Raw genomic sequence first — 22,451 nt, 5'->3', positions numbered from 1 at the left:
TGTTTAGCTCTCACATATAGGGTGTATTTTTTAAGGTACTAACGGGTGGAATTAGGCCTACCCTATTGCTTAGCTTGCCGTGATTATTCAAATCCAAAGTTGACATAAATAGGACTTTAAGGCCTTGAACCAGGCTTGGTTAAGGAGTCACTCCTTCAGCCTTATGAAATGTTCCATTGTAATTTTTTAAAATAATAGGAAGTATGAATAGAAATCTGTACCTTTCTTGTGTTTTCTGCCAGAAACGTTAATAAAATAATTTAGAAGTAGAAGGACATAGAATTCATTCGTTGTTCAATTTGTTGCACAGACTAAGAGATGGCACAACACATTACAACACTGTGAGAAAAAAATTTATTTTGTTCTAGTGTTAACAAAACAAATTCACTGTCAATAAAAGATAAATACCATTTCCATAATTTAGAATACAACCAAAGTACACAGACCATAAGAAATCATATCCAAAATTTTGATAGCAGCTGCCCACTGAAATATTTAATAGAAACTTTCAGTTATAATGATCAGTAAAACGAAAAGGTTTGGCTTCTGACATATATAGGTGGTGCTGTAACTGTTTAGAACGCTTAGCTTCTAGTCGGAGCTGTCTAGTTCTCTCTCTGACAGCTTGTTGCTCTGCCATTTTTTCTATCCGTTTCCTTCTTAACCATCTGTAGAAACAGGCATGATCAGATTTGGTGAGTATCAACCTGAATACACTCTTCATGCTATAAAGTTACTATTATAGACAAAACAAATGGACATTTCTTTACAATGAAATACTGTCACAACACAAATTTTTAAGTATTAACTGAAAAATGTAAAGATTACACCCAAGGCTCATACAAGAAAGGACCGTTAGATTTGGGGTCAAATGTTTGAAATTGTCTGTCTTACAATGAAACTGCCAACTTAATTGGTTTTTTAATAATAAACACTATTTTATGTGTGCTGTAGATCCTATTCTTTTTTTAGAAACAGGATTTCTTACTATTTGGTAGATTCCAAATAACTTACTCTTTGTAACTAGCTGTATTCTAAAACATTACTTAGCTAGGTTAAGAATACTATCATGCAGAAATGCTGCCTTACTCTTCTTATAGGTAAATTATAGAGCTTTTAAGTCCACAAAATAGTTCTTAAAATGAAAAGTAAGCCAAACATGAAAACGTCAAAAGCAGGAAAGGAAAAGTCCACATTCTAACAAATTCAAGTCTTAAACCTTGTTTAAATAATAGCAAAAATAACTGCATATACATATATACCTGGTATGTAAGTGTGTATGTGGTATGTTTGTGTGTGTGTGTGTGTGTATGCACATACATACACCTGGTTTTGTTGTTGTTGTTTTTTCAGAAATCTAAACAACTAAATAACTGTATTAGAAAAAAAGAAACTTACTAAATATCATAATCTGATGATATGTGGTCCTGAATTGGCTACTAGTTTAAGCAAATAAACTGTAAGTCATTTATGGGTTAGTTGGGGAATAAATGGATATGGGCTGGATATTCGGTAATATCATTAATGAAAAGCAGATTGCAGAAATACAGTATGATCTCAGTATTTTGAAATTGTAAATACATGTACAGACAAATACTTAGACAGTATGCATACTGGTGTTAACAGTCACAATTTCTGGGTGATGAAAATGTAACTTGAAACCGCTCCATTTCTACAATGCACATTTACTGTTTCTGTTATAATAAAAGGGTATGTTAGAAAAAGAAAAAGGAGGCTGGGCATGGTGGCTCACGCCTCTAATCTCAGCACTTTGGGAGGCCAAGGTGGGCGGATCACTTGAGGTCTGGAGTTTGAGACCAGCCTGAGCAACATGGTGAGACCCCATCTCTACAAAAAAAATATAAAAATTAGCCAGGTGTGGTGGTGCACACCTGTGGTCCCAGCTACTTGGGAGGCTGAGGTGGGAAAATCACTTGAACCTGGGAGGGTGAGGTTGCAGTGAGCTGAGATCGTGCCACTGCACTCCAGCCTGGGTGACAGGAAAAGAAAAAGGAAGGAAGAGAAAAACAAAAGAAGGAAAGAGCAAAAGAGACTAAAGAATGAAATGAACTTCAAACAATTGGACTCAATATTCACATTTGGTCCCCCAACTCTCCCCACACTTGCTAGCAAAAATATGAAGCCACATCTGTATTGTCAGAATTAGGCAATGCAGTGTCTTACCCAAATAACTAAAAAATACCAGGTTTGCCTTAAATTACCAAAATATGTACCCAAATCTCCTTTGGTCTATACGGATTTTCCTCCTTAGTCCACCTGCCTTCCTTTTACTGGTAAATGCAACTTTTATTGGTTGCATTTATTTGTAAATTCAGTTTTTCTGAGGGCTATGTAGGAGAAGCTGTAACCAATCTTCGACCCATTTCTCAAAGAAATAAGTAAACAATAAATGATAAGGTATCAAAGGCTATCACACTGGTGCCATAAGAAATAATTTAAGTATTGAAAAGTATCTTGAAGAAAAATTGGTATGCATATATATATATAACTCCATATATATAATATATATAATAGAGTTAAAGAATTATACATTTTTAAAAGCATGAATTTAAAATTGAATAGGTACGTGCTGTAAGAGAAAACATTTTGAGGGTTTTTTTTTTCCAATCTTAATTGATCATATAACTTTTAAAATGAACATGAGGAAGGAGGAGGGGGGAAATGCCCTGCCTTTAACTTACTGTTTAAAGGCCCTTTCCCGGCCTTCTGTTCCTTTAAGGAAGAATAAACATTCCTCTTGCTTTCTTAGTTCTTCTGTCTGTCTTTCTTTCATCTGCTCTTCGTGCTTTTTTTTAAGCCATAATCGAAAAGCTTGTTGTGGATCTCTGTTTTCCTGCTGATTAGAAAAACAAGCTTTACTTAGTTTAGATAAACAAGAACTACGTTTTGAAGCCCTGCTTATGGGATCCTACAAGAATATATTTCCTACTCTTCAATTTTTCATAATAATGCCAGCCTCATTACCTGCATTCCTAGTATCCAAACCAAATACATCACACTTAAGTTTTAAGAATATCTTTCAGCAGTTACTTAATGGCTAAGCCCATTTTTCAAAACTGTAGTTCCTATTGTAAAGGGTGGCCATAAGGATTTTCAGTCATAAGAATTTTCTTATAAAGATAGCAGCCATGATAATTTTAACATAAGAAAAAGCTACTAGGAGTGGCTTATTTCGTGGTCCCTCAAAGTTCATGATGGATAGTATCTTCAGGGAATTTTCAAAAGTTCAAAGAGCTCTTATTTGGAGGAATAAAGGAGAGAAAGAGGACAGATTTGGTACTCTTTACCCTTGGGAAAAGTGTCACCTCATGTGGATTCCTGGCTAGAATGCAAAAGGAAAAGATACATTCATTTAATACTTCCCCCAAATATAAGCTTTGTGATCGAGCTTATATCTTGGATTTCCCTCATCTGTTTCCTATATCTTGCATTTTTTCCCTTGTTTGTAACCCACATTGCCAAATATGCTCTAGTCTAATTTAGAAGATTATTCAGGATCTTTGATGCACAACTGAACTTTGTGGAGAAGACCCCTGGATCTAAAGAATCATTGCCAAACACCTGGAAGTCTGGGAATTGCTAGAGATGACATAAAAATGTTCAATCGGGAGTTACAGATCAAAAGAGTCCAGATACAAAGTAATAGATAGGAGGAATAAGTTCTGGTGTTCTATTACACAGTAGAGTGACTACAGTTAACAATACCGTATATTTCAAAATAATGAGGAGAGGATTTTTGAATGTTCTCATCATAAAGAAATGACAAGTGTTTGAGGTAATATGCTAATTACACAATGTGTACATGTATCAAAACATCACACTGTACTCCATAAATATGTGAAATTATGTGTCAATTAAATACAATTTTAAAGTTAAAATATTTTTAAAGAGTCAAGGATTCAGGGAGCAACAGGATACATGGGTATCCCCATTCTTTTGTTCTTTCAACAGATATTCATAGTATTTACTACATAGCAGGCACTAAAGTACTGGGTTGCATTAATAAAATTAAGGTTCCCTCTCTCACACATTCTGTACTGTACAATACAGTAGCCACAAGTCATAAGTGGCTATTTAAATAAAATTTAAAATTCAGTTTCTCAGTCATACTAGCTACATTTCAAGTGCTTAACAGACACACATGGCTAGCAGCTACTCTAATGGACAGTGCAAATACAGAAAATTTCCATCATCCCAGAAAGTTCTATTGGACAGTGTTCTGCACAGACAGGATAAAAATAAGTGATTGACTGATTGATTGACTGATCTGTCTGATTCAAAAGAAAATATGGGAAGGAGGGTAATAAACGCAGCAGTGAGGAGAAAGGATGGTATTTAAATAGAAAGGGAGGAAGTTATGGGATATCTGGAGAAAAGCAGTGGTAACAATAAGAGCAAAGGAGCTAAGAAGGGATTGTGTTTGGCATGATCAATAAATAGCAAAGAAGTCAAAGTGAAGCTGTAGCAAAGTAGCTGAAGAGTGGAAGATGAAGTCAGGGAAGTAGCAGGGATCAGGTAATGTATAACCTTGCTGGCCATGGTAGGAACTTTGGATTTCATTTTGAGATGAGAAGCCATTGGGGGTTTCTGAGCATAAGTGACACAGTTTATTCACCATTTTAGAAATATCATTCTGGCTGCTATGTGGAAAACTGAATGAGGGAGAGGCAAGGTAGAAGGGGGCTGGGTTATTACGCTTTTGTAACAGCCCAGCCAACAGAAGAAAATAGTGGTTTAGATTAGGGTAGTGGGACTCTGTATATGCACTGAAGATAGAACCAACATAATTTGCTCAAAAATTGAATGGATAGTTTTATGTCATGCTTTAAATGATTATTTTTTAAATTATTCCAGGTTTATTAGTATAATAAAAATTCAAGAAAATATATTTTTAAAACTTAAGGTAAATTACAGCAGAACTATCATCGGAATGATAGACTGCATTGGTATGCAAATATGTCACTGCATAAGATCATAGCAAATAACTCTCAATAGTGGAGGGAACCAAAATAAAAAATTAGAGGAAAATAAAAAATTATAAAGATAAAATATGAATTATACACATAATTAGTAATGGGTTAAATTATCTGATTATAAAAAAGGATAAATGACTGAATTGGAGACTTTTGCATCTATCCATGATATCATAATTGGTATCAGATTTACCCTTCTGCCCTAATTAGCCATAAAGCTAGACAAAATGTATGCAGCAGCTTGATAACTGAGAGTAAGAAAAAACATGATATAACCCCCATATTCACCCTGGCTCTGTACTTGGTGACACTTTCCAGACAACGGTATAGGAAGGAGGAGTCATAGCATCAAGCAGTCACTAGTCTCACTGGGCTCATGAAACAGATAGGAGTCTGGGGCTGCTGAGACAGCTGAATTTCCAGGGCAGGGTACTAGAAATGAAGCAGTCATGTGGAGGAATGCTCCAAGAGTCTGTGTGGGGGTTTCCCTTGTGTCTTGGCAAGGCCTGGGCTGCACATGTGTAGAGTGAGGCTCTGTAAGGTCTAACAGTAGCTGCTGTTAATGAAGAAGATAATAAAGGTTGCATAGTTTTGGAGACATTGGAGTTCCAATCCAACTATAGTGGGAATACTTCATTACTTACCTTGGTCAACCACTTACAACCCTAAAAAGGCCATGCTTTGGAAGTAAGGGTCATGTCCTAGAGTAAGGACCATGCTCTAGGACTAAGGACAAAAGCAAAATAAACCCATCCTAACAAAGCATAAAACAAAGTCTGACAGGATCAAGAGTATTCCTTACTAATCTAACTGCCTACAAGAAAAAAATTCAATACCCTTTAAAGGAAAACAGTGTATTCTATATTTCCTTACAACTTTTATATTGAAAAGATCCACAGTCTATTAACCAATTTTAAAAAAATCACTGGATATCTAAAGAAACAAGAAAATGTGACCCATAATCCAGAGAAAGAGGCCTTCAACAGATCGATCCTAAGATGACATAGATATTGGCATTTAGATACAAACAGGTCTAATATTTAAGAAATGAAAAGATGAATATAAAAAAGGTCTAATATGTAAGAAATGAAAAGGTGAATATAATGAATAAACAGAGAATCTCAGTAAAGAAATGGAAATTTAAAAAAATAAACTGATAGGAGGATCCAAGATGGCCAAATAGGAACAGCTCCAGTCTGTAGCTCCCAGCGTGAGTGATGCAGAAGACAGGTGATTTCTGCATTTCCAACTGAGGTACCAGGTTCATCTCACTGGGGCTTGTCAGACAGTGGGTGCAGCCCACAGAGCACAGTGAGGCATCTCCTCACCCAGGAAGCACAAGGGGTCGGGGAATTCCCTTTCCTAGCCAAGGGAAGCTATGACAGATGGTACCTGGAAAACTGGGACACTCCCACCCGAATACTACACTTTTCCAACGGTCTTAGCAAACGGCACACCAGAAGATTATATCCCGCACCTGGCTCAGAGGGTCCCACTCCCACAGAGCCTCACTCACTGCTAACACAGCAGTCTGAGATCAAACTGCAATGCCACAGCAAGGCTAGGGGAGGGATGTCTGCCATTGCTGAGGCTTAAGTAGGTAAACAAAGCAGCTGAGAAGCTCCAACTGGGTGGAGCTGACCACAGCTCAAGGAGGCCTGCCTGCCTCTGTAGACTCTACCTCTGGGGGCAAGACACAGCTGAACAAAAGGCAGCAGAAACTTCTGCAGACTTAAACGTCCCAGTCTGACAGCTTTGAAGAGAGTAGTGGTTTTCCCAGCACGGAGTTTGAGATCTGAGAAAGGACAGACTGCCTCCTCAAGTGGGTCCCTGACGCCCAAGTAGGCTAACTGGGAGACACCTCCCAGTAGGGGCCAACTGACACCTCATACAGCCAGGTGCCCCTCTGAGACGAAGCTTCCAGAGGAAGGATCAGGCAGCAACATTTGCTGTTCTGCAATATTTGCTGTTCTGCAGCCTCTGCTGGTGAGACCCAAGCAAACCAGGGTCTGGAGTGGACCTCCAGCAAACTCCAATAGACCCACAGGTGAGGGTCCTGACTGTTAGAAGGAAAACTAACAAACAGAAAGGACATCCACACCAAAACCCCATCTGTACATCACCATCATCAAAGACCAAAGGTAGATAAGACCACAAAGATGGGGAGAAACCAGAGCAGAAAAGCTGAAAATTCTAAAAATCAGAGTGCCTCTTCTCCAAAGGAACGCAGCTCTTCCCCAGCAATGGAACAAAGCTGGATGGAGAATGACTTTGATGAGTTGAGAGAAGAAGGCTTCAGACAATCGGTAATAACAAACTTCTCCGAGCTAAAGAAGGATGTTTGAACCCATCACAAAGAAGCTAAAAACCTTGAAAAAAAGATTAGACGAATGGCTAACTAGAATAAACAGTGTAGAGGAGACCTTAAATGACCCGATGGAGCTGAAAACCATGGCACAAGAACTACGCGATGCATGCACAACCTTCAGTAGCCAATTTGATCAAGTGGAAGAAAGGGTGTCTGTGATTGAAGATCAAATGAATGAAATGAAGTGAGAAGAGAAGTTTAGAGAAAAAAGGGTAAAAAGAAATGAACAAAGCCTCCAAGAAATATGGGACTATGTGAAAAGACCAAATCTACGTCTGATTGGTGTACCTGAAAGTGACGGGGAGAATGGAACCAAGTTAGAAAACACTCTTCTGGATATGATCCAGGAGAACTTCCCCAAGCTAGCAAGGCAGGCCAACATTCAAATTCAGGAAATACAGCAAATACCACAAAGATACTCCTCAAGAAGAGCAACTCCAAGACACATAATTGTCAGATTTACTAAAGTTGAAATGAAGGAAAAAATGTTAAGGGCAGCCAGAGAGAAAGGTTGGGTTACCCACAAAGGGAAGCCCATCAGACTAACAGCGGATCTCTCGGCAGAAACTCTACAAGCCAGAAGAGAGTGGGGGCCAATATTCAACATTCTTAAAGAAAAGAATTTTCAACCCAGAATTTCATATCCAGCCAAACTAAGCTTCATAAGTGAAGGAGAAATAAAATACCTTAGAGACAAGCAAATGCTGAGAGATTTTGTCACCACCAGGCCTGCCCTAAAAGAGCTCCTGAAGGAAGCACTAAACATGGAAAGGAACAACCAGTACCAGCCACCGCAAAAACATGCCAAAATGTAAAGACCATCAAGGCTAGGAAGAAACTGCATCAACTAACAAGCAAAATAACCAGCTAACATCATAATGACAGGACCAAATACACACATAACAATATTAACTTTAAATGTAAATGGGCTAAATCCTCCAATTAAAAGACACAGACTGGCACATTGGATAAAGAGTCAAGACCCATCAGTGTGCTGTATTCAGGATACCCATGTGCAGAGACACACATAGGCTCAAAATAAAGGGAAGGAGGAAGATCTACCAAGCAAATGGAAAACAAAACAAACAAAAAAAAGCAGGGGTTGCAATCCTAGTCTCTGAAAAAACAGACTTTAAACCAACAAAGATCAAAAGATACAAAAAAAGGTCATTATATAATGATGGGGGATCAATCCAATGAGAAGAGCGAACTATCCTAAATATATATGCACCCAATACAGGAGCACCCAGATTCATAAAGCAAACCCTTAGAGACCTACAAAGAGACTTAGACTCCCACACATTAATAATGGGAGACTTTAACATCCCACTGTTAACATTAGACAGATCAACGAGACAGAAAATTAACAAGGATATCAAGGAATTGAACTCAGCTCTGCACCAAGCGGACCTAATAGACATCTACAGAACTCCACCCCAAATCAACAGAATATACATTCTTCTCAGCACCACATCACACTTATTCCAAAATTGACCACATAGGTGAAAGTAAAGCACTCCTCAGCAAATGTAAAAACACAGAAATTATAACAAACTGTCTCTCAGACCACAGTGCAATCAAACTAGAACGCAGGCTTAAGAAACTCACTCAAAACCGCTCAACTACATGGAAACTGAACAACCTGCTCCTGAATGACTACTGGGTAGATAACAAAATGAAGGCAGAAATAAAGATGTTCTTTGAAACCAATGAGAACAAAGACACAACATACCAGAATCTCTGGGACACATTTAAAGCAGTGTGTAGAGTGAAATTTATAGCACTAAATGCCCACAAGAGAAAGCAGGAAAGATCTAAAATTGATACCCTAACATCACAATTAAAAGAACTGGAGAAGCAAGAGCAAACACATTCAAAAGCTAGCAGAAGGCAAGAAATAACTAAGATCAGAGCAGAACTGAAGGAGATGGAGACAAAAGAAACCCTTCAAAAAAATCAATGAATCCAGGAGCTGGTTTTTTGAAAAGATCAACAAAATCGATAGACTGCTACCAAGACTAATAAAGAAGAAAAGAGAGAAGAATCAAATAGATGCAATAAAAATTGATAAAGGGGATATCACCACCGATCCCACAGAAATACAAACTACCATCAGAGAATACTATAAACACCTCTATGCAAATAAACTAGAAAATCTAGAAGAAATGGATAAACTCCTGGACACATACACCCTCCCAAGACTAAACCAGGAAGAAGTTGAATCCCTGAATAGACGAATAACAGGCTCTGAAATTGAGGCAATAATTAATAGCCTACCAACCAAAAAAAGTCCAGGACCAGACAGATTCACAGCCAAATTCTACCAGAGGTACAAAGAGGAGCAGGTACCATTCCTTCTGAAACTATTCCAATCATCAGAAAAAGAGGGAATCCTCCCTAACTCGTTATGAGGCAAGCATCATCCTGATACCAAAGCCTGGCAGAGACACAACAAAAAAAGAGAATTTTTGACCAATACCCCTGATGAACATCGATGCAAAAATCCTCAATAAAATACTGGCAAACCAAATCCAGCAGCACATCAAAAAGCTTATCCACCATGATCAAGTGGGCTTCATCCCTGGGATGCAAGCCTGGTTCAACGTATGCAAATCAATAAACGTAATCCATCATCTAAACAGAACCAAAGACAAAAACCACATGATTATCTCAATAGATGCAGAAAAGGCCTTCGAAAAAATTCAACAGCCCTTTATCCTAAAAACTCTCAATGAACTAAGTATTGATGGGACGTATCTCAAAATAATGAGAGCTATTTATGAGAAATCCACAGCCAATATCATAGTGAATGGGCAAAACTGGAAGCATTCCCTTTGAAAACTGGCACAAGACAGGAATGCCCTCTCTCGCCACTCCTATTCAACATAGTGTTGGAAGTTCTGGACAGGGGAATCAGGCAGGAGAAAGAAATAAAGTGTATTCAATTAGGAAAAGAGGAAGTCAAATTGTCCCTGTTTGCAGATGACATGATTGTATATTTAGAAACCCCATCGTCTCAGCCCAAAATCTCCTTAAGCTGATAAGCAACTTCAGCAAAATCTCAGGATACAAAATCAATGTACAAAAATCACAAGCATTCTTATACACCAATAACAGACAAACAGAGAGCCAAATCATGAGTGAATTCTCATTCATAATTGCTTCAAAGAGAATAAAATACCTAGGAATCCAACTTACAAGGGATGTGAAGGACCTCTTCAAGGAGAACTACAAACCACTGCTCAATGAAATAAAAGAGGACATAAACAAATGGAAGAACATTCCATGTTCATAGATAGTAAGAATCAATATCGTGAAAATGGCCATGCTGCCCAAGGTAATTTATAGATTCAATGCCATCCCCATCAAGCTATCAATGACTTTCTTCACAGAATTGGAAAAAACTACTTTAAAGTTCATATAGAACCAAAAAAGAGCCCACATTGCCAAGACAATCCTAAGCAAAAAGAACAAAGCTGGAGGCATCACGCTACCTGACTGCAAACTACACTGCAAGGATACAGTAAGCAAAACAGCATGGTACTGGTACCAAAACAGAGATATAGACCAGTGGAACAGAACAGAACCCTCAGAAATGATACCACATATCTACAACCATCTGATCTTTGACAAACCTCACAAAAACAAGAAACGGCAGAAGGATTCCCTATTTAATAAATGGTGCTGGGAAAACTGGCTAGCCATATGTAGAAAGCTGAAACTGGACTCCTTCCTTACACCTTATACAAAAATTAATTCAAGATGGATTAAAGACTTAAATGTTAGACCTAAAACCATAAAAACCCTAGAAGAAAAGCTAGGAAATACCATTCAGGCCACAGGCATGGGCAAAGACTTCATGACTAAAACAAAAGCAATGGCAACAAAAGCCAAAATTGACAAATGGGATCTAATTAAACTAAAGAGCTTCTGCATAGCAAAAGAAACTACCATCAGAGTGAACAGGCAACCTACAGAATGGGGGAAAATTTTTACAATCTACCCATCTGACAAAGGGCTAATATCCAGAATTTACAAAGAGCTTAAACAAATTTACAAGAAAAAAACAACCCCATCAAAAAGTGAGTGAAGGATATGAACAGACACTTCTCAAAAGAAGACATTTATGCAGCCAACATACACACGAAAAAATGCTCATCATCACTGGCCATCAGAGAAATGCAAATCAAAACCACAACAAGATACCATCTCACACCAGTTAGAATGGCAATCATTAAAAAGTCAGGACACAACAGGTGCTGGAGAGGATGTGGAGAAATAGGAACTCTTTTACAGTGTTGGTGGGAGTGTAAAGTACTTCAACCACTGTGAAAGACAGTGTGGCAATTCCTCAAGTATCTAGAACTAGAAATACCATTTGACCCAGCCATCCCATTACTGGGTATATACCCAAAGGATTATAAATCATGCTGCTATAAAGACACATGCACACATATGTTTATGGCAGCACTATTCACAATAGCAAAGACTCGGAACCAACCCAAACGTCCAACAATGATAGACTGGATTAAGTAAATGTTGCACATATACACCATGGAATACTATGCAGCCATAAAAAAGGATGAGTTCATATCCTTTTTAGGGACATGGATGAAGCTGGAGACCATCATTCTGAGCAAACTATCGCAAGGACAGAAAACCAAACACTGCATGTTCTCACTCACAGGTGGGCATTGAACAATGAGAACACTTAGACACAGGGTGGGGAACATCACACACCAGGGCCTGTTGTGGGGTGGAGAGAGAGCATTAAGCGATATACCTAATGTAAAGGATGAGTTAACGGGTGCAGCACACCAACATGGCACATGTATACATATGTAACAAACCTGCACGTTGTGGCACATGTACCCTAGAACTTAAAGCATAATAAAAAAAAAAGAAAAAAATACCCACCACAAAAAAATAAAAAAAAATAATCCAACAAACAAACACAACCTAAATTCCCTGAATGGGCTTAACAGTGGAATGAACATTGCAGAAGTACTGATGCCTCAAGATGGATCAATAGAAATGATGTAAACTGAACAAATGAAAAAAATTGTCAGTAAACAGACGTTTAGTAACATGAGATAATAGCAAGTCTTCTAACATACGTAAAATTGGATTTCCAGAAGGAGAAGAGAAAAAAGATGAGGCAGAAAAAAAAAAAAAAAAACCTTTGAAGAAACAGTGGCTGAGAATTTCCCAAATCTGGTACAAAACATGAACATAAAGATTCAAGAAGCTCAGCAAAACCCAGGTTAGGTAAATTCAAAGAAAATCACACATGTAATACACTTCTAAAAACCAAAGCCAGGAAAATTTTAAAGAAGCCAGAGGAAAAAGATTTATTATATACACCAGAACAATGATAAGAATGATAGCCAACCTCTGAATAGAAACAAAGGACATTGTAAAACAATTGAACATCATCTTTAAAATGCTGCAGGGGAAAAATACCTGTCAGCCTCAAATTCTATACCAAGTAAAAGGAAAAAAAAATTCTTCGGTGATTTTCCACACATTCAGTGTGTGTGTATGTGTATATATATATATATATATATATAAAATAATCAGAGCAACGCCTTAAAAAAAGCATGCAGAGGCATACTTAAAAAGTATATGAGAAAATAAAAAGGACTGTTTTTTAAATACTTGATTATAAGGCAGAAAAGGATGAGTAATTGAACAGATAACAAATATCAAGATGACAGATTTAAAAACTATTGATCAATAATTATAATTAAATACAGGGGTGGCTGGCAAGATGGCCAAATAGGAACAGCTCCAATCTGCAGCTCCCAGTGAGACCAACACAGAAGGCAGGTGATTTCTGCGTTTGTAACTGAGGCACTCGGCTCATCTCACTAGGACTGGTTAGACAGTGGGTGCAACCCACAGAGGGTGAGCCGAGGCAGGGTGAAGCGTCGCCTCACCTGGGAAGCTCAAGGGGTCAGGGAACTCCCTCCCCTAGCCAAGGGAAGCTGTGAGGGACTGTGCTACGAGGAACTGTGCATTATGGCCCAAATACCACCCCTTTCCCACGGTCTTCATAACCAGGAGACCAGGAGATTCCCTTGAATGCCTACACCACCAGGGCCCTGGGTTTCAAGCACAAAACTGGGTGGCCGTTTGGGAAGACACCAAGCTAGCTGCAGGAGTTTTTCATCATACTGGAATGCCAGTGAGAGAGAACCATTCACTCCCCTGGAAAGGGGGCTAAAGCCAGGGAGCCAAGTGATCTAGCTCAGCAGATCTCACCCCCACAAAGCCCAGCAAGCTAAGATCCACTTGCTTGAAATTCTCACTGCCAGCACAGCAGTCTGAAGTCGACCTGGGACGCTCAAGCTTCTTGTGGGAAGGGGTGTCCACCATTACTGAGGCTTGAGTAGGCAGTTTTCCCCTCACAGCCAGGAAGTTGGAACTGGGCAGAGCCCACCACATCTCGGCAAAGCCAGACTGCCTCTCTAGATTACTCCTCTCTGGGCAGGGCATCTCTGAAAGAAAGGCAGCAGCCCCAGTCAGGGGCTTATAGATAAAACTCCCATCACCCTGGGACAGAGCACCTGGGGGAAGGGGTGGCTGCGGGCGCAGCTTCAGCAGACTTAAATGTCCCTGCCTGCCAGCTCTGAAGAGAGCAGCGGATTTCCCAGCACAGTGCTTGAGCTCTGCTAAGGGACAGACTGCCTCCTCCAGTGGGTCCCTAACCCCCGCGCCTCCTGACTGGGAGACACCTCCCAGCAGGGGTCGAGAGACACCTCACACAGGAGAGCTCTGGAGAGTGCCCCTCTAGGACAAAGCTTCCAGAGGAAGGAACAGGAAGCAATCTTTGCTGTTCTGCAGCCTCCGCTGGTGATACCTAAGCAAACAAGGTCTGGAGAGGACCTCCAGCAAACTCCAGCAGAGTTGAAGCAGAGGGGCCTGACTGTTAGAAGGAAAACTAACAAACAGAAAGGAATAGCATCAACATCAACAAAAAGGATATCCACACAAAAACCCCATCCAAAGGTCACCAACATCAAAGACAAAAGGTAGATAAATCCATAAAGATGAGGAAAGCCCCGCACAAAAAGGCTGAAAATTCCAAAAACCAGAATGCCTCTTCTCCTCCAAAGGATCACAACTCCTCACCAGCAAGGGAACAAAACTGGACAGAGAATGAGTTTGACGAATTGACGGAAGTAGGCTTCAGAAGGTGGGTAATAACAAACTCCTCTGAGCTAAAGGAGCATGTTCTAACACAATGCAAGGAAGCTAAGAACCTTCAAAAAAGGTTAGATGAGTTGCTAACTAGAATAACCAGTTCAGAGAAGAACATAAATGACCTGATGGAGCTGAAAAACACAGCATGAGAACTTCGTGAAACATACACAACTATCAATAGCCAAATCAATGAAGTGGAAGAAAGGATATCAGAGATTGAAGATCAGCATAATGAAATAAAGTGTGAAGACAAGATCAGAGAAAAAAGAATGAAAAGGCACAAACTTGGCCTCCAAGAAATATGGAACTATGTGAAAAGACCAAACCTACGTTTGATTGGTGTACCTGAAAGTGACAGAGAGAATGGAACCAAGTTGGAAAACACTCTTCAGGATATTACCCTGGAGAACTTCCCCAACCTACCAAGGCAGGCAAACATTCAAATTTAGGAAATACAGAGAACACCACAAAGATACTCCTCAAGAAGAACAACACCAAGACACATAATCGCCAGATTCACCAAGTTTGAAATGAAGAAAAAAATGTTAAGGGCAGCCAGAGAGAAAGGTCGGGTTACTTATAAAGGGAAGCTCATCAGACTAACAGCAGATCTCTCTGCAGAAACCCTACAAGCCAGAAGAGAGTAGGGGCCCAATATTCAACATTCTTAAAGAATTTTCAACCCAGAATTTCATATCCAGCCAAACTAAGCTTCATAAGTGAAGGAGAAATAAAATCCTTTACAGACAAACAAATGCTGAGAGATTTTGTCACCACCAGGCCTGACTTACAAGAGCTCCTGAAGGAAGGACTAAATATGTAAAGGAAAAACAGGTACCAACCACTGCCGAAACATGCCAATTGTAAAGACCATTGACACTATGAAGAAACTGCATCAACTAACAGGCAAAATAACCAACTAGCATCATAATGACAGGATCAAATTCACACATAACAATATTGACCTTTACTGTAAACGGGATAAATGCCCCAATTAAGAGACACAGACTGGCAAATCGGATAGAGTCAAGACCCATAGGTGTGCTGTATTCAGGAGACACATCTCATATGCAGAGACACACATAGGCTCAAAATAAAGAGATGGAGGAACATTTACCAAGCAAATGGAAAGCAAAAAAAAAAAAAAAAAAATAGCAGGGGTTGCAATACTAGTCTCTGATAAAACATACTTTAAACCAACAAAGATCAAAAAAGACAAAGAAGGGCATTACATAATCGTAAAGGGATCAATGCAACAAGAAGAGCTAACTATCCTAAATATATATGCACCCAATACAGGAGCACCCAGATGCATAAAGCAAGCCCTTAGAGACCTATAAAGAGACTTAGACTCCCACACAATAATAGTGGGAGACTTTAACACCCTGCTGTCAATATTAGACAGATCGACAAGACAGAAAATTTACAAGGATATTCAGGACTTGAACTCAGCTCTGGACCAAGCGGACCTAATAGACATCTATAGAACTCTCCACCTTAAATCAATAAAATATACATTCTTCTCAGCATCACATTGCACTTATTCTAAAATTGACCACATATTGGAAGTAAAACACTCCTCAGCAAATGCAAAAGAATGCAAATCATAACAAACAGTCTCTCAGACCACAGTGCAATCAAATTAGAACTCAGGATTAAGAAACTCACTCAAAACTGCACAACTACATGGAAACTGAACAACCTGCTCCTGAATGACTACTGGGTAAATAACGAAATTAAGGGAGAAATAAATAAGTTCTTTGAAACCAATGAGAACAAAGACACAATGTACCAGATCTCTAGGATACAGCTAAAGCAGTGTTTAAAGGGAAATTTACAGCACTAAATGCCCACAGGAGAAAGCGGGAAACATCTAAAATCAACATTTTAACATCGCAATTAAAAGAACTAGAGAAGCAAGAGCAAACACATTCAAAAGCTAGCAGAAAGCAAGAAATAACTAAGATCAGAGCAGAAATGAAGGAGATAGACAAATGAAAAACCCTTCAAAAAATCAATCCAGGAGCTGGTTTTTTGAAAAGATTAACAAAATACATAGACCGCTATCCAGACTAATAAAGAATAAAAGAGAGAAGATCAAATAGACACAATAAAAAAATAATAAAGGGGATATCACCACTGATCTCACAGAAATACAAACTAGCATCATATAATACTATAAACACCTTTATGCAAATAAACTAGAAAGTCTAGAAGAAATGGATAAATTCCTGGACACATACACCCTCCCAAGACTAAACCAGAAATAAGTCAAATCTCTGTATAGACCAATAGCAAGTTCTGAAATTGAGGCAGTAATTAATAGCCTACCAACCAAAAAAAGCCAAGGACCAGACAGATTCACAGCTGAATTCTATCAGCAGTACAAAGAGGAGCCGGTACCATTACTTCTGAAACTATTCCAAACAACAGAAAAAGAGGGACTCCTACCTAACTTATTTTATGAGGCCAGCATCATCCTGATACCAAAGCCTGGCAGAGACACAAGAAAAGAAAATTTCAAGCCAATATCCCTGATGAACATCGATGTGAAAATTCGCAATAAAATACCAGCAAACCAAATCCAGCAGCACATGAAAAAGTTCAACATCAAGTCAACTTCATCCCTGGGATGCAAGGCTGGTTCAACATATGCAAATCGATAAACATAATCCATCATATAAACAGAAACAATGACAAAAACCACACAATTATCTCAATAGTTGCAGAAAAGGCCTTCGATAAAATTCAACAGCACTTCATGCTAAAAAACTCTCAATAAACTAGGTACTGATGGCACGTATCTCAAAATAATAAGAGCTATTTATGACAAATCCATAGCCAATATCATACTGAATGGGCAAAAGCTGGAAGCATTCCCTTTGAAAACTGGCATAAGACAAGGATGCCCTCTCTCACCACTCCTATTCAACATAGTATTGGAAGTTCTGGCCAGGGCAATCAGGCAAGAGAAAGAAATACAGGGTATTCAAATAGGAAAGGAGGAAGTCAAATTGTCTCTGTTTGCAGATGATATTATTGTATGTTTAGAAAACCCCATCATCTTAGCCCAAAATCTCCTTAAGCTGATAAGCAACTTCAGCAAAGTCTCAGGATACAAAATCAATGTGCAAAAATAACAAGCATTACGATACAGCAGTAGTACAAACAGAGCCAAATCATGAGTGAATTCCCATTCACATTGCTACAAAGAGAATAAAATACCTAGCAATACAACTTACAAGGGATGTGAAGGACCTCTTCAAGGAGACCTACAAACCACCGCTCAAGGAAATAAGAGATGACACAAACAAATGGAAAAACATTCCATGCTCATGGACAGGAAGAATCAATATTATGAAAATGGCCATACTGCCCAAAGTAATTTACTGATTCAATGCTATCCCCATCAAGCTACCATTGACGTTCTTCACAGAATTAGAAAAAACTTCTTTAAAGTTCATATGGAACAAAAAAAGAGCCTGCATAGCCAAGATAATCTAAAGCAAAAAGAACAAAGCTGGAGGCATCATGGACCTGACTTCAAACTATACTACAAGGGTACAGTAACCCAAACAGCATGGTACTGGTACCAAAACAGATATATAGACCAGTGGAACAGAACAGAGGACTCAGAAATAATGCCACACATCTACAACCACCTGATCTTCGACAAACCTGACAAAAACAAGAAATGGGGAAAGGATTCCTTATTTAATAAATGGTGCTGGGAAAACTGGCTAGCCATATGCAGAAAACTGAAACTGTACCCCTTCCTTACATCTTATACAAAAATTAACTCAAGATGGATTAAAGATTTAAACAGAAGACCTAAAACTATAAAAACCCTAGAAGAAAACCTAGGCAATACCATTCAGGACACAGGCATGGGCAAAGACTTTATGACTAAAACACCAACAGCAATGGCAACAAAAGCCAACGTTGACAAATGGGATCTAATTAAACTAAAGAGCTTCTGCACAGCAAAAGAAACTATCATCAGAGTGAACAGGCGACCTACAGAATGGGAGAAAATTTTTGCAATCTATCCACTAGACAAAGGGCTAATATCCAGAATCTACAAGGAACTTAAATTTACAACAAAAAACAAACAACCCCATCAAAAAGTGGGCAAAGGATATGAACAGACAATTCTCTAAGAAGACATTTATGCAGCCAATAGACATATGAAAGAAAGGTCATCATCACTGGTATTAGAGAAATGCAAATCAAAACCACAATGAGATACCATCTCACACCAGTTAGAATGGCGATCATTAAAAAGTCAGGAAACAATAGATGCTGGAGAGGATGTGGAGAAATAGGAATTCTTTTACAGTTGGTGGGAGTGTAAATTAGTTCAACCACTGTGGAAGACAGTGTGGTGATTCCTCAAGGCTCTAGAACCAGAAATACCATTTGACCCAGCAATCCCATTACTGGATTATATACCCAAAGGATTATAAATTATTCTACTATAAAGACACATGCACATGTATGTTTATTGAGGCACTATTCACAATAACAAATACTTGAAACCAACCCAAATGCCCATAAATGACAGACTGGAGAAAGAAAATGTGGCAGTTATATACCATGGAATAGTATGCAGCTATAAAAAAGGATGAGTTCATGTCCTTTGCAGGGACATCGATGAAGCTGGAAGCCATCATTCTCAACAAACTAACACAGGAATAGAAAACCAAACAGTGCATGTTCTCACTCATAAGTGGAAGTTGAACAATGAGAACACATGGACACAGGGAGGGGAACATCACACACTGGGGCCTGTCGGAGGGTGGGGGGCTAGGGGAGGGATAGCATTAGGAGAAATACCTAATGTAGATGACGGGTTGATGGGTACAGCAAATCACCATGGCACGTGTCTACCTATGTAACAAACCTGCACTTTCTGCACAGGTATCCCAGAACTTAAAGTATAATTTAAAAAAGTAATTAAATACAAGTGAATACTAAGTATAAGGAGTGGACTGCTGGACTGGAAGATTCAAATATATGACGTCTGCACAAGCCACTTTAAATATAAAGCCACAGATACATTGAAAGTAAAATATGAAAAAAGTTATACCATGCAAATGGTAAGCATAACAACACTGATGTGGCTACATTAACCTCAGCCAAAACAGACTTCAGGATATGAGGGACATTTCATAATGGGAAAAGGTCATTATCAGGAAGACATAAAGTCCTAAATGTATACCCACAACACTTGAAAATACATGAAGCAAAACTCAACAGAACCAAAGGAGAAATAGGCAAGGGCACAATGATAGATGAAATTATTAACACTATTTTCTAAGTAATTCATAGGAAAAATGGGGGAAGACAATAAGCATGCAGAAGATCTTAACAACACTATCAACCAACTAGACTATATTGACATTAATACAGCACTACATCCAATGCAGAATACACAAGGTATACAAGTACCCATGGACGGTTAACATAGATAGACTATATACATACATACATTTTCATGTGTGTGTATACATATATATCACTGAGCAAGAGAAGCAAATTTCAAAACAATGTTGGAAAGACATTTTTAGCTATTTTTCCTAAAAATGGCAATAAAAATTACATCACCTAAGATCTTTTATTCATCTAATGTAAAAAAGGTCATTCCACAATCTATAAATCTAAAGATATTTTCTGGAAACTATGACTCACATTATACACAATGTCCCACAGAAATAATCAACATAATGCACTTATTATAGCAATGTATTAATAAGCCAAATTAATCAACTACCAAATTGTGCTATATTTCAGCTTGAGTAGAGACAAAGCTCATAAAAGTACTTCAGAATACTATTAGTTTGTGATACTATTTCTCATTAAAATCTATTTTTGAGACAAACTTGAAATGTAGCAAAAAATACTACATATTCAAAATAAATATTCAAAGGGAAATATATAACCATGATGTCTTCTACATAAAATTTTTTGAAATAAATTATGTTCAATATGACTCATGTTTTCTGAGAATACAATCCAAGATTACTATTTACTATGTACAAATATAGCACAATTATGTACAAATATTGCACAATATACTGTACATTTATTTTTGCAAATACCCCATTTAAAAAATTATAATACTCGGAATGCCATGAGGCCTGAAGGCCCATCATCGTCCAAGAAGCTATCAGCAGTATGGCCATAGCTGTGTTTTCCGTGGTCACTGACTGAAACATAAACTCCTCTTGTCTTCTATACCTGTAATCACTACAGCAATATGCTGTGCTGCTTCTTCACCCAATCCCACATTCCTCCTGTCCTTCATAACCCTTGTTAGTTCTCTGTAATTCCTACTCAATGATATAAAAACTCCCAAATAACATCCATCCTCCCAAGTCACTGAAAGGGATCTGGCCCTAAATTTCCTATCTTATGCAAATTCTGATTCTCCCCCAAGCCACATCTTCTCTGAAACAGAGGCTGCATTTTCTGCCATACTTCAAGTACTTCGGTGGTCAGACAAATAAATTAATATTCTCTTCCTTCCCCCATACGTCTTCTGAATTGTATTTCTGTTTTCCTGAGAAAACCCATCCTCCTTTGATATTTGTATCATTTGGCTCTATTAAAAATAGTTATGTAACCACCTCTGATCACTCCTGACTCAATATTCCTCTCCATGCCAGTCCCAAGGTATATTTATAACTACATAGAAGAGCCATTGAACATCCACCCCCAAAGACCTTTGATTCTCTCATCTTCTACGTCTTTCTCCAGTACACTTGCCACGTATTTCTATGGCCATATCCTCATCACACAAACTACTCCACCTCTGAAATCGCTAATTTCTTATCTCCAGTCCCAACTTTTCTCCTGAAAACTGGATAAATTTCTCCAACTAATCTTCAATATCTTCATCTGGATATTTTGTGCATACCTGAAACTCAACAACTTAAATTGGTCACCCCTCCCACGAGGAGTTTTCAGTAGGCTTAAGTAGATTCCAGCTGAGAAGCTGTAAGAATCGTGTTCTAGGGTTGGGACGCTAGGCCCCAGTGGCTTGGATTTTGTAGTGGGATCTTCTGATCCATGGGTTGCACAGTTCTGTGGAAAAAGCACAGTTTCCCCTTCTGGGTAGCGTGCTCATTCACTGCCTCCCTTTGCTGGGGGTAGGGGGTTCTCCTTTCCCATGTAGCTCTCAGGTGGGCCACGCACTACACTGCTCTTCCTTCTGTCCATGGGTCACGCCAGCCTTCTAGTCAAGTTTGATGAGAGAACCTGGATACCTTGGTTGCCAGTGAAGGATTCACATGCTTATTATGTTTTTTTCCGATAGGAGCCTCTGAGCCCCATTGCTTCTAGTCAGCCATCTTGGCCCCGTCACTCCTATTATTTTTACCTCGTTTCCTTTTCTTAATGAATTGGATTGAAACACCAGAATACAGTTATTTAATATAGAACCTTACATGTTTCTGATTATAACAGGTATGCCTAGAGTATTTCCCCATTATAGTGTTTATAATCCGCATTTTATTAGGAATTTTTAAAAAGAAATTATACCTTTGCTATATCTTTCAAGATAATATTCTTTTATCTACTTACTGATGTGATGATATTAGTACATGTTATTACTGATCCATAATTTCCTTCCTAAATCTTACTCAGTGTATTATTATTTTACTATATGGTATCAGTCAAATTTCTCCATATTTCCTCTTTTAGTTTATGTTTTTTCTGCCTTGCCTGTGAAAGTACTGCCCATCCCAAGATTTTAAAAAGCTAAAAACTTCCACAAATGGCATAATAAACACTGTAACAAAAAATATATTGTCAGACTAGGAAAATATATAACATATATAATAGACAAAGGATCAAAATCTCTCATATACCACTTCGATAAT

At 38.5% G+C, this 22,451-nt stretch overlaps 1 protein-coding gene across 14 annotated transcripts in view; it reads right to left on the bottom strand.

Annotated features, from left to right (window-relative positions):
- Positions 1–335: 335 nt before the first annotated feature.
- Positions 336–22,451, bottom strand: part of CCDC181 (coiled-coil domain containing 181) — a 73,581-nt gene continuing 51,465 nt past the window's right edge. For 9 of the 14 annotated variants that reach the window (XM_055111810.2, XM_055111800.2, XM_034940088.3 and 6 more), the window contains 2 exons: positions 2,703–2,857; positions 336–668 (listed from right to left, as the gene is read on the bottom strand). In XM_055111810.2, coding sequence (XP_054967785.1) covers positions 509–668; positions 2,703–2,857 — 315 coding nt within the window. In that variant the 3' untranslated portion in view covers positions 336–508. The remainder of the gene's footprint in view (positions 669–2,702; positions 2,858–22,451) is intronic. The other 5 variants (XM_055111826.2, XM_034940113.3, XM_034940109.3 and 2 more) reach the window with 1 other exon arrangement.

The sequence above is a fragment of the Pan paniscus genome, chromosome 1, assembly GCF_029289425.2.
Source record: "Pan paniscus chromosome 1, NHGRI_mPanPan1-v2.0_pri, whole genome shotgun sequence".
Classification (NCBI taxonomy): Eukaryota; Metazoa; Chordata; class Mammalia; order Primates; family Hominidae; genus Pan; species Pan paniscus.
Note: the sequence above shows the minus strand (reverse complement) of the source record. Positions and strands in the feature narration are given on the sequence as shown.